This window comes from Carassius gibelio, chromosome B10 (assembly GCF_023724105.1).
Source record: "Carassius gibelio isolate Cgi1373 ecotype wild population from Czech Republic chromosome B10, carGib1.2-hapl.c, whole genome shotgun sequence".
Taxonomy (NCBI): Eukaryota; Metazoa; Chordata; class Actinopteri; order Cypriniformes; family Cyprinidae; genus Carassius; species Carassius gibelio.
Genome location: NC_068405.1, coordinates 13076470 through 13089539, shown reverse-complemented (window position 1 = coordinate 13089539; position 13070 = coordinate 13076470). Strand labels below are relative to the sequence as shown.

Here is a 13070-nt window from a genome sequence, read left to right as displayed (position 1 = left end):
AACAGATGTGAAAGAAGAAACGCTATTGGAGCAATGAAATTTTAGTTTGGTGCATCTCAACACATACAGCTGCTGTTCTGAAGAACCCTGGCATTAGTGAACAACATCCTGATTATGACAGACATGCTGTTAAATGAGAGTTTGTGCTGTAGTTCTTCCTCATATTAGTTCAGCACAGACAGAGCAGATGTAAGAGGAGGAATCAGGTTAGAGATTCTCCAGAAAACACATGTTTGGTTGGTAATTGTTAATTAAAAGTCCTATAGACTACTGGGAACACAAAACAACTTACTCTAGCTGCTCTGGAGCATTGCTTACTTTGTTACTGAATGTATGTAATCTTGTTAAATCTCTCTAAAGCAGTTCATAGTGTGTTTTTGTGTTGTGTTGTGTTGTGTTGTTCAACAGATCAAATCCTCTAGAAATACTGTATGTATTTGATTCTTAGGAAACAGTTTTTTTTTTTTTTTTTTTTTTTGGTCCAAAATAGAAGATGAAGAACATAAGATACAATATACAGTACACCCACGCTATTATTATCACTAAATAAAGTGGTTGATCAGTTTGATCAGGGCACAATGCAAAAAAAATTAATAAAATAAAATAGTTGAAATACTGCATTAGCTCAGAACTCGAAGCTTTTATGAAATAAAACACGTTTTAGTCAGTTGCTACAAATGAACAAGATTCACATTTGCACATTACACATTTAAGAGACCAGGGTTAGTGGTCTGTTATGCAGACTTGCTGTTGAAGTCGGTCATTATCAGAAAATATCAGACCTTGGAATGTAATGACAGACTAATCAGAATCCAGTATTCCAGAGAGCCGTGTGATAAGTAAGGGATAATGTACATCCAGCTGGTTTTTCTCTCAGAATAAACCCTGACAGGGTGATCAGGATTTATTCTGAGAAAACATGCTGGATGTACATTATCTCACTTATTACACGGCTGCTTGCCACATAAGTAAATAAGTAGGCACGAGATATCGAGTTGAGTTGAAATATTTCATTGAAAAGCTTCCATGAACACAGCAGTTGCGAGCAAGCGACAAGTTCAAACTAAACGACATTTAAGGGAAACGGTGCCGTCAAACCACTCTTTACACAACATTTCACCATATTAATAATTAAGGCAATAAAATATTTAAGCCGAAACTTTTAAAATCTTACCACTTTATTAATTATCTTATAATCCATTACGGCGCACAAAACAATCGCAGCAAAATGGCAGCAGTTGCATTTGTATGAAACGAGAGAGCGAGTCCACAATATCAGGATGACATAATTAAATAACTGTTCACCATTTTGATGTTTTAATATTTCATTAACTTAACAAACACAAAGCTTCCATCAAGAAAAACATGTTCTTAGCAAGAGTACAGCGCCGACTGCTGTTTCCCAGATGAGCAGGAGTTATCAGCTTTTACCGGTTGTCATCGAGGGATAACACAACTCGGAATGTCGCGACTGACCAATCAGAATCAAGAATTCCACAGAGTTGTGCAATAAAGCTTCAGAACAGCAACTGGGTGAGTAATTAATGCCCAATTTGTAATTTTTAGGTGAACAATTCCTTCATTTTTTTATCAAGTGAAATGTGTTTGCACAGTACAGTATAAGGCCTAAACAGGTATTCCATTAAAATCAGGGGTGTCCAGTCCACGGTCATCATACAGAAGACTTTAGCTCCGACACACCTGCCTGGAATCTTAGTGATCCTGAAGACCTTGATTTGATGGTTAAAGGTGTACATGTTCCTAGGGCCATATACTCTTCTCACAGATCCATTGATAAGCATTATTGCATCTAACATCAATCAACCCTAATAAATCAGGCCTCTCTGTTAAATAAGTCACAGCACAGTTCTCTACTCTTCCTCCATTTGGCTCTCTAGATGCCCACAACCTGAAAGTACAGATCAACATTAGATAACTGTGTGATATGACTCTGAGAATTATTACATAATAATCAGTTCAGTAATTTCTCACTCAGAGTTCAGTGCGCTGCCATCAACCCATTTCCAGCTGCCCTCCACATCACTGTCAGTCACACCAATCCAGAATTCTTTCTTAACAGTATGGTTCTGAACAAAATCCTAAACAGATGCAGTAATTATGTTTATATCAAAACAATAAACACATTTCATCTGACCATCTCAGCTAAACACCACAAACACACACAGCATCTTTCACTCACATATTCCTCTCTGTTGTTTATGATGATCAGATCTGCTCTTCTCTTCAAACAGTCTCGTCTGCTCTCACTCCAGCTCTTCCTCTCATTGGACATGTAGTAAAAACTGGATTGATAATAAATCCATTCATCTGTAAATGACAAGGTCAGCAATTATCACTTTCCTCTCACCTGCCTAATTGTAGCAGATGGTTTACTCCATGACTGAAATGATTGGTCGATGTTATTGATTTTGACAAAAAAATTAAATAAAAAAATGTCAACAAATATCGTTGAACACAAATAACCGTAAAGGCCTGTAGTGATGTGGATTGACTGGTGTGGCACTGTAATTCAGCCTTCTTGGCTGCAATGCAATAGTAGACACACACAGCACGTATGAGACAAACCAGTAAAGTGTGGGAAATAAAAAATAAAAAAAGAATAATAATAAAAAAAGAATGCTGTCATATGTTAAGGCCTCGATATACTCACTGGTGACGTAATTTTTTGTTCTTCGATATACAGTTAGATATAAACAAGTGGTGTATTGTTAGTGAACATCCTGATACTAATTATGTAAATATGTGCTGCACGCTTTTCTCTCAATGACAAATTTATCACCCAACAAACATGGGCAACATGGGAAAACAGCAGTTAAGAAAGTATCTGATCATAGCGATGTGAATGTTTGTATAAGCTCTGCAGTTCAAGACTCCAATCAAAGCATGTCATTGCACGTTTTCTTCATATAACACTATCCAAACTGACTGTTATTTAGCAAGCAGCTTTATAGTTCTAAACATGAAAATCATTGTTAAAGTTTATAGATTTACAACTTGGTTTTCTGCTTTACACAGTTCTACATGAATATATACATAGTACATGGGACATTCCGTGTCAACTCAACCAGTGGTCCCCTGCTCTATTTTGTAGTTACAGTATACATGGGTCATCCAGTGTCACTGGAATTACAGCTTGATTTTCTGCTTTACACAGCTCTATATGAATATGTAGTGTATGGGTCATTTTGTGTCAACTCAAACAAAGGTTTAGGGTATACATGTTTATCTTAGTTCAGAAAAAAATAAAATATTAACCTACTGATTTACCGTTGATATAATCGCTGATTAGTTGATTAATCATTCTAATAGTGGTTTTGCTTTATTATTTATCATTGATCATTTGAAGCCCTAGCTTGCTCACAGAAAATATAGCATGAACTGCAGGTGAGACCACAACCCACATACACAGAGTAAAGAAACTTACCCTCTTTACAAAGAAGCTGAAGTTGATTTATTAGCTGCTGTCTCTCGTTCAACAGATTTCTGATTTGTATTATTAGCTTATCTGTTTCTTCTCTGATAATGGTAATGTTAGTTAGTAGCTGGTCTCTGTCTTCTTTGAGGCCGTTAATCTTGGTTTGTAGCTCATCTCTGTCTTCTGTGAGGCTGTTAATCTTGGTTAGTAGCTGGTCTCTCTCTTGTGTGTAGTTTGTGTTGATTGTATGGATGTGGACACACAGCGCTGTGACTGCAGTCAGCAGAAGAACACACAGCAGAACCAAACACACTACAGCTGCTCTGGAGCTCCTGCTCTTCACTGAATCACTTCCTAAAGATGACAGATACAAAGATAAATGTTTCTTAATTTCTACAGAAAACACTCAATGTATGTTTGTACCTGTTTGTTGGGGTGTTTGGTTTCTCTTGTTACGTCTGTCATTATGTGTTCCATCAGTGATTATATTGGCATAAACAGGCTCAGACATTGTCATAGGTTTGACCTAAGTAATGTCAATGGTGGAAGCAGTCGTGTTTGTACTCAAGTTTGGACTCAAGTTTTAGTATGTGAGGCCAATGTGACTTCCTGTAACATACCACTTAATACGCCTAACAAAAAAATTCATGCTAAATGGTACATGGTGTGGTGACCATGTGGTTAGATGTAGCTGCCCCCCTTCAGATTAGCACATGAGGAGGAAAAGTTACCTGCCTTAATCCAGTGAACTTAAAATGTATCAGAACATATTAAATGAAATTTATATCATAAATTAATTGTGCTCAATATCTATACTATTGATTGCATATTTTATATTGACGCCTATGCTTCTTTTAGATGCTATTTTCAGAGTCACTGAGAACTGCAGAACGGAAGTGTTTTGAGGTCAAGTCCCAAATCGCGTCAGACCTTTCAGTGAAAATGAGTAAAGCACCTCATGTTTCGTATATTGATCAGATGTATTTTTCAGTGAATCAGTTTATTCAGATAATAAAACTGATCTAATTTTGTTCACAAATCAGTTATTGGGTTCAGTTGCATTGTTTAATGGCTTACTATTAGAGATTATGAATGATACCGACTTCAGTTTTCAATTGTTTTTCACAAAAATAAAAATAAAATAAAAAATATTGCATGGCTACTTAGATTCTTTTCAAAACCACCATAGAAAGAGTTTTGTTCATCAGCCAGCAATGGATGCTCTTACCTCTGCAGAGGATTTGTTTCTAAAGGCACATATGGTCCTTAGACGCAGGGGGACATTGAGCTGAAAATGAGTCTCTATTCGTTTCATGTATCTGAGTTTGGTGGCTCTTACTAAGCATCAGAGAGCATAGCATGATGCTGTGTACTCGTTCATGTTTCCCGACAAAAGGCCGGTGTTGTAAGAAGCAGTGTGTTTGTTTACTGCTGCATGGATTTGTCTGTCCACCCACGGTTTCTGATAATAGAAGGTCCTTATAGTTACTGATTCAGCTGCTTGCTCGTCTAGCGTGTTTACAAAGCTTTATGCTACATCCGTGAACTCAGTGACGTCAGAGGAACTCGCTCGGAACATGTCCCAGTCTACATCATCAAGAGCTGCATGTAGCATGGCTTCAGACCAGCGCATCACCACCCTCAGCACCGGGGGTTTCTTGAATGAGCCTTTTTTTATATTCCGGTGTGAGGAAAATTTGCGGCATGATCCGATCTGCCAAAAGCCGCTAGTGAGCAAGCTTTGTAGGCATTCTTAAACTAATAACAGGTGAGTCAGGATGTTTGTTGATGTTGCCGATGAGTGATCATGAAGCTTAGAAAAAGGCAATCCATTGTCTGCTTGTGGTGGGATGTAAACAGCAGTAATTATGATGATGAAAACTCCTGGCCAAGATAGAATGGGCGGCAAATAATGGATAAATGTTCCAGATGAGGTGAGCAGGAGCGTGACAGAGTGGTGATATTCCTGGGGTCACACCATATCTTGTTATTCAAGAAGCACACTGCTCAAGCTTTGGATTTACCAGCCTCGGCTGTTCTGTCCATCCGTAAAACAGAGAAGTTATCAGACGGCGTTACAGCAGTGTCTGGGACCGAGGGCGTGAACCATGTTTCAGACAAACAAAGGATGTTGCAGTCCCTAATGTCCCAATGGAAACTTATCCTTGCTCTAAGATCGTCCATCTAATTCTCCAGAAACTGGACATTGGCAAGCAGAATGCTCGGTAGAGGAGGACTGTGAGCTCTTTTCCTCAGTCTGTTGTGCCCAAGTTGCTTGAAGTCCACTTGTATGATTCCCCAGTCAGTGATGATTTGCGGTGCAATGTCATCCGCTGGTGTTGGTCCATTGTTTACCAAGAAATATTGGAGCACTTCATGCTTCCTTCTGCTGACCAGCTGCTGATTTCATTATTCAGCAGGATTTGGCACCTGCCCACATTGCCAAAAGCACCAAAAGTTGGTTAAATGACCATGGTGTTGGTGTACTTGACTGGCCGGCAACCTCACCAGACCTGAACCCCAGAGAGGATCTATGATCTATGGGGTATTGTCAAGAGGAAAGTGAGAAACAAGAGACCAAGAAATGCAGATGAGTTTAAGGCCACTGTCAAAGAAACCTGTGATTCCACACCATTTCAGCAGTTCCACAAACTGATCACTTCCATGCCACGCAGAATTGAGGTAATTAAAGTAAATGGAGCCCCTACCAAGTATTGAGTACATGTACAGTAAATGAACATCCTTTCCAGAAGGAAACAATTCACTAAATGTATTTATTTATTTATTTATTTATTTATTTATTTATTTATTTATTTTTGGTCTTATGAAGTATTCAAATTTATTGAGACGCACCTGTATTTTCACACGGACAATTATAATCACTTAACACAATCACTAGCCGAGGATCACTGACATGATATTAGATGACCAAACATGTATGGAGCTTATAATATGACAAAACAAATTAAATTTGTATTGTGTAAATTTGAATTATTGACAAGTGTCATTTAACAAAACTGAATATTGTGTGGCATTTAACATAGTTCAGTTTTTTTTTTTTTTTTTTTTACTTGAATATTCAAGTTTTATTATTAGTTTTTTTTTTTTTTTTTATATTATATGCTCCATAAACGTGCAAATTTGAACATTTAATCAAATAAATGAATGTGATTATCTGTACAGTGTAGTGGTTGGTGTTTGTTTGTCTCTATCTTTAAATCATAATCTCTCAAATGATGTCAGTCTCTGTCCTGATGCCATCATAAATATCATCAGACATTTTCGCACTTTAACCATTTGCAAACATTTAGTTCATTATTCCTGTACAGATGTGTTTAAGTAGTTTAAGTGTCAGCGATGACCAAAAAAAAAAAAAAACACCTTGTGGTCAATGTGTAAAAAAAATTGGGGAAGTTGTGGCCTAATGGTTAGAAAGTTTGACAGCTAAGGTTGTGGGTTCGAGTCTCGGGCCGGCAAAACCATGACTTAGGTGCCCTTGAACAAGGCACTAAACCCCCAACTGCTCCCCAGGCACTGCAGCATTAATACCTGCCCACTGCTCTGTGTGTGTGTTCACTGTGTGTGTGCACTTTGGATGGGTTAAATGCAAATCATATTAATATTAAAATCATATAATATCAAAAATTGTATGTGGAATCGATAGAAGCACTGAAGAATTAGAAGTTCATTAACATTCCTAAATAATTCACCAAGTCATTCTCATTTGCTAAATGTTTAGAAGAACACACAGTAGCTGCAAACAGACTGTTGCTACAGCTTCCTGAAGTCACTTCCTGAACACATCAGATATGAAGTTCAATATGTCTCTCACAATTATTACTGGTGACAAACCATGTGACAGATACAGGAATTGCAAATACAGATGCTCAGAGATGTTTAAATAATTTAGAAAACAATAAGTTCATACTGAGAAACTTACAGTTTAGAAATTTATGGCCAGTTTCTTAGTATATGTTTCGCTTAAAACAAAGCAAAAGCAGAAAAAACTGTTTTACTGCTCAGAGCAACGCACAACAGTTGTGTTCTGTTCCTGCCACCCCGTATAGTGCACTATTTCATGGAAAAAGCCATATGTAGTGGTGTCTGAAACCATAGTGGACATTATCAAGTATACTCCTTCAAATGCACTGCAATTACTAGTGTACAAGCTCTATACACTCAGTGGGTAGCTCCTAGAGAAACCCTTGCGAGTCAGAAGACAAAGCAAATGGTTATTGTCTGAATGCTCCTATACTGGCATGAGAGGAGTACAACAAACTCATTGTAGCTTATCCAAAGCTAACTAATCCTTTTTATTTTATTTTCAGTAAAATAATTTTAACAGGCATACAGTATACAGATTGTTTATTAATTTGCCCCATTCACAAGTGCCTCACCTTTTTCCTTTGAGGCACTTATGACAATATTAGGACAATATTATGACACTAATTATGACACTAAACCCAGAATATCCCTTAACATTAGTGTACTCTTTGTTCAGGTGCACCTAGAAATGATCTTGTCCAATCCAGTCTCAGTGATGCCATGCGCCATGTTATTTGACAAGCTTTTGCTCTTTTCTGATGTAAGTGTTTTTTTGTTTGTTTTTTTTGGTTTTACTGCATCATGTATTATGTAAAAAACAAACAAACAAAAAAAAAAGTTGTGTGGTATCGCAAAATAAACTCAGATAGGGTGGCAAGGACATGATGTGAAAGAAGTAACTAATTACACACAAGCTATTGATTTAATTTGAAATATTGTATTAGCTCATAACTCAAAGTTGCTTCTGTGCCTCTTGAACTCTTCTTTGTACCCGGGCCAAAAATATTATCTTTTCAGGCTTTACTGCAGCAAAGAAGACAATTCTTAAACTTTAGTAATGCAGATACAAGACTGGATATTGAATGTGCAACACATAGCTGATCTGTATTACTGCTTTGGCAAATTTAATAAAGCTAGACCCAGAAAAGTACAGGCCTTCTTGAGAGTTGCAAAATCTACTCATGATAAGGTCTATTTCTATAAAACTGTAAAATGTGTTTTACGCAATAATTTCTTAACAGTATAATGTTTTTTTTTTGTTTTTTTTTTTTACCAAATTAATGATTTGGTTTATCTTGGAGCTAGTGTTCTAAAAAGTACACTATGATTGCACCATTTGTGTTTTTGTATAAAACAATATGACTGTATTTAGTTACTGTATTAAGTAAACATCAACTGATGAGATATATATAATTTAAATTTTTGACATCTTATTTTGATTTAAGACATTTTACTTAAGATATTTTACTAACTATAACTAACTTTTCAGTGCATGTAAAATAGCCCTTTAATCTGCATAATTGAATAACTACTAGAGTATTAGAAAACTGTTAGATTATTGTTAGTAAAATAAGTTTACATGTACTTGGAAATTTACTTATATCAGAAGGATATGTGTTGGGGAACCATCAAAATAGTGTTAGCAGATATTAGGCAGACTGCTACCATGACTGCTAGTTAACATGCATTTGCAAAGTTACTTATAGTTAGTAGAATGCCTGTAGTGTACTATACAAATAAAGTGTTTAATAAAGTATTTTATTTCAGCTAGCTGCCAAAGCAACGTTTCTCTTTTGTGTTTAGTTTGCCTTTAAGTCACAAAATAAAAACACAACAAAACTGCTAACACTTTAAATGAAATTAAGATGAAAACAGACATAAAAATGCAAACAAATACTAAATATTAATAAAAACTGGTATAGCATATAAGTGATACAAAAAACAATATTGGTTAGATCTACAATTTGCTTCAAAGGTGACACTTCAGCAGCAGCAATGCTATAGATGATAATCATTCATTCTGAATGTTTGGTACTGTTAATAAGGTCAGCAAAAAAAAAAAAAAAAAAAAAAAAACACGGGAAGAAAATTTGTTTATGATGTTTCTCTCTGTATGAGAGGTATAATACTCTTCTCACAGATCCAGTGATAAGCATCATTACATTTAACATCATGACACCCTTTTATGTTAGGCCACTGTATTGAATGAGAAACAGCACAGTTCTCTTCTTTTCCTCCTCCTGGCTCGTTTACTTCTCCACCGGTTGCCCAGAATCTGAAACTATAGATCAGCATTAGATGTTCAGTGCTGCTTTTTGTGTGATATGATACTGATTGTGAGAATCATTTATTAGATAATAATCAGTTCAGTTCAGTAATTTCTCACCCAGAGGTCATGTTGCTGCCATCAACCCATTTCCAGCTTCCCTCCACATCAGTGTCAGTTGCACCAATCCAGAATTCTGTTCTATTAGTAATATTCATAACAAAATCCTAAACAGAGAAGCCAATTATATGTTAATATCATAAATTAGCAGTATACACATTTCATCTGACCATCTCTCACTCATCAGCTAAACATCACAAACACACACAGCATCTTTCTCTCACTTGTTCTGTTCCGTTGTTTATGATGATCAGATCTGCTCCTTTCTTCAAACAGTCTCGTCTGCTTTCAGTCCAGTTCTTCTTCTCATTGGACTTATAGTAAAAACTGAATTGATAGTAAATCCATTCATCTGTACAGCAACAAATTTGCCTATTAGCACTTTATTCACATTTGCAAGTCTTCTCAGGTCCAAAGATCCGTATCCAACCCAACTTCTTTGCCAAACCCGACCTGTCTATCAGTAAAAAGCACATAAAAAAGCATTGTCTGGTGCTGTGTCACCAATGCCACAAGTCAAAGAGTAGCTCCAATATACTGCTCTTACTCTGTGTTCCTTATTTCGTCTACATGCCTTTATTTATAAATATTACTTACCGCGTTTCAAACCCTAGTTATCTTGTCAACATAGACAATAATGCTGAATATTATTTGTGTTTTGTTCTGTGTAGGCTGACAGCTCAGCTCTGTTTTATTCTATATTTAACTCTTGTTAGAACTAAACAGAATGAGATGTTTGAACATACAGTGTATGTGTGACACAGGGCATATATTCTATCAGTTTCATTCTTTATAAAATACCACACCTCTTTCTCCCAAACTTAACACTCACACCTATAATTCTTACCTTGTGAGCTACTTGTTCAAGATGTGCAACTTTCTGTTTATCTTTAATAACTGAGTGAAATGAGTTCTAGTTGCAGTGTTCCGTATACAATCAGACAAAAATGTATCTCAAAATGGGGTCTTCTTGGGTTAATTTAGTAAAAGCACATTTATTTTAAATGAACCAAGATCTGGGGCTGCTAATGCCATTTGTGACTCATGTGCAAGGCACTCATCTAACTTTTGGACGGGTTGGACCTGAGGTTTTCAGATCTAAGTGGACCCATGAAGACCTCTATACTAACAACTTGTAACAGATAGTTTCTCAAATAATATACTGTATAATGTACTGAGAACACAACCAAACATTGAATGAAAAAAAAAAAAACCTTACCCTCTTTCAGAAGCTTTCCAAGATTGGAAAGCTGATTAATTATGCCATTTCTTTCTTCTGTGAGTTTGGTGCAGTGTGTGCTCTTATTATAGATGTGGACACACAGCACTATGACTGCAGTCAGCAAAAGAACACACAGCAGAACCAAACACACTACAGCTGTTCTGGAGCTTCTGATCTTCACTGAATCACTTCCTGAAAAGGACACATAGATAGATGTTTCTCAAACCCAATACAATGAAAGTGTGTTTGTGCGTCGAGGTGTCTGGTTTATTTTGGTGCCTCTGTCCATATCTCGTATTCCATCAGTGATTATATTGGCATAAACAGGCTGAGACATTTGTGTTCATACAACTTCAGTCATATACAGTAAACGCTGATTTTGTGTTTCTAAACTGTAGCCCTTTACTTTGGGGTGGGAAAGTATGTCAGAGTACAAGAGCATGCGATATCCTGCCTGTTAATAACTATTAATCTCCATAATAGAAAGGACACTATTGTGGTAGTGTGTTTAGATCGATCTGGTTCAAATTAGCACATGAGAGAGAAGTCGCCTTACTTAGGATTTGTTTAGATGACAATGATGTTTTTCCTTCCATTTTTTTAAAAAGTTCACGTACAAATAAAACATTGTTAAAACAAACTGTGTTCACACAGTGCTATGTTGTCCATGCCAGGCCAGTAGCTGACGATTTTTTTTTTTTTTTTTTTTACAATATGCATCTATGCATGTACCTTTATTCTATTGTTATGTAAATTCCCCCTTAATCCAGTTAATTTAAAATTGTTCGGAAAACGTAAATTGTAAGATGCAGTGCGTGACATCTATAATATCCCATTTCATGTTTGTTTATATTGGCCTCTATGCTTCTTGTAGAGTCTATTGTAGGAGTGGTTGAGAACAGTAGAACATAAATTATGGCATTATGAAGTCCCAGCTAATGAGTTGCAGTGTCACAGAGGCTACAATAATAGTTTTGAAGGGTATTAACATAATGAGGCTTAAACAGAATGAGTCTTTCATTGAGTATATACAATCAGGCCTTTCAATAAAAATTTGTAATGCACCTTAAACTGATGACAGACATTATGTTAAATGACTAAACATTTTATAAAAGAAATGCATGTGATTACCTGTCTGCTGATGTGGTGGGGCTTTTTTTGTTTGTGGGGGTTTGTTTGTCTTTGTCGTGAAGTCATGATCCCTGACAGAATCTGCACTCTCATAGATATCCACTGTCATCTCCACTCTATCTCTCTTCATGTCCTCAGCTCTGATGACATCATCGTAAATGGCATCAGACATGTTTGCTCTTTAATCATCAATTATTAAACAATTACGTTACGTGTTCCCATGTAGATGTGTTGAAGTATGCAGCACTTGTCTTCTTTAGAGCTAGAGGAAAGCAAACTTGTGGTCAATGTATGAAATCATGTGACATCAGATACTCAGTACTAAGTGGAAGTTGTGACAGACTTTCCTTATCTATTGTGAAGCATGACAAAATATAACTGTTTCTCAAACAAGAATAAATGTATTACAGGACTTTTTGTTCATTGTGAATTGATTGGATGGTTGAATGGATGTGGTTTGTTATTGCTTTGATTGTGAGTGACAAGTAGTCGTGTCCTCAAGCCAGTAAACTTGGATGCTGCTGTGTGGCTGCTGTCAGTTAGGCATCTGTCACTGTTAGTGTCACCATCTCCAGCTGGAGTGCCCATGAGCTCCTCTAGAGGGCACTTTATTCTCTACCTTGCCATTCACTCAGAATGCCATTTCCTATTCTGCTTGCCCGGACTCATCAGCACTCATTATCAGTTCACAGCTGCCTCATATTAGAAGGACTATGAGAATAGCACACACACACACTCTGTCTTCGCTGGTGATTGAATATTTAGCTCTTCCATGTTTCTTTCCCTTTGTGTTTTTGGTCCTTGGACTGTTACCTTGCTTTTACTGATTGCTGCCTGCACTGATCATTGTCTGTCTTGTGAATTTCTCTTTTGCCTCTGCCTTGGATTATATAGTTTTGACTTTGGTCTTTGAAATAAAGCTTGCACTTTGTCGTCACGACTCCTCCTTTGTTACACTTAATTTACCTTCGAGCAACTGAAGTTATGTATTTATAATTTTTGACTTGGATTGTCATTGTTTATTCATGTAATTGTCATTCTTACCTGACAAATAAAATGTTATATTTGAC

The 13070-nt window shown here is 36.6% G+C and overlaps 3 protein-coding genes across 9 annotated transcripts in view; 1 reads left to right on the top strand and 2 right to left on the bottom strand.

The window, feature by feature from the left end:
* LOC127966768 (cell adhesion molecule 2) overlaps positions 1 to 13070 on the top strand; it is a 456176-nt gene that overhangs the window by 222754 nt on the left and 220352 nt on the right. The window lies entirely within an intron of this gene.
* The window catches only part of LOC127966770 (C-type lectin domain family 4 member M-like), a 370290-nt gene that overhangs the window by 271908 nt on the left and 85312 nt on the right, over positions 1 to 13070 (bottom strand). The gene's annotated exons all lie outside the window — the stretch shown is intronic.
* Positions 599 to 13070, bottom strand: part of LOC127966772 (hepatic lectin) — a 61645-nt gene continuing 49173 nt past the window's right edge. For 2 of the 4 annotated variants that reach the window (XM_052568011.1, XM_052568010.1), the window contains exons 2-5: positions 3446 to 3790; positions 2201 to 2328; positions 1993 to 2099; positions 599 to 1909 (exon numbers count right to left, since the gene is read on the bottom strand). In XM_052568011.1, the coding sequence (XP_052423971.1) occupies positions 1762 to 1909; positions 1993 to 2099; positions 2201 to 2328; positions 3446 to 3790 (728 nt within the window). In that variant the 3' untranslated portion in view covers positions 599 to 1761. Of the gene's footprint in view, positions 1910 to 1992; positions 2100 to 2200; positions 2329 to 3445; positions 3791 to 8033; positions 9543 to 9647; positions 9755 to 9871; positions 10000 to 10866; positions 11062 to 12000; positions 12263 to 13070 lie in introns of those variants that run through there. The other 2 variants (XM_052568014.1, XM_052568013.1) reach the window with 2 other exon arrangements.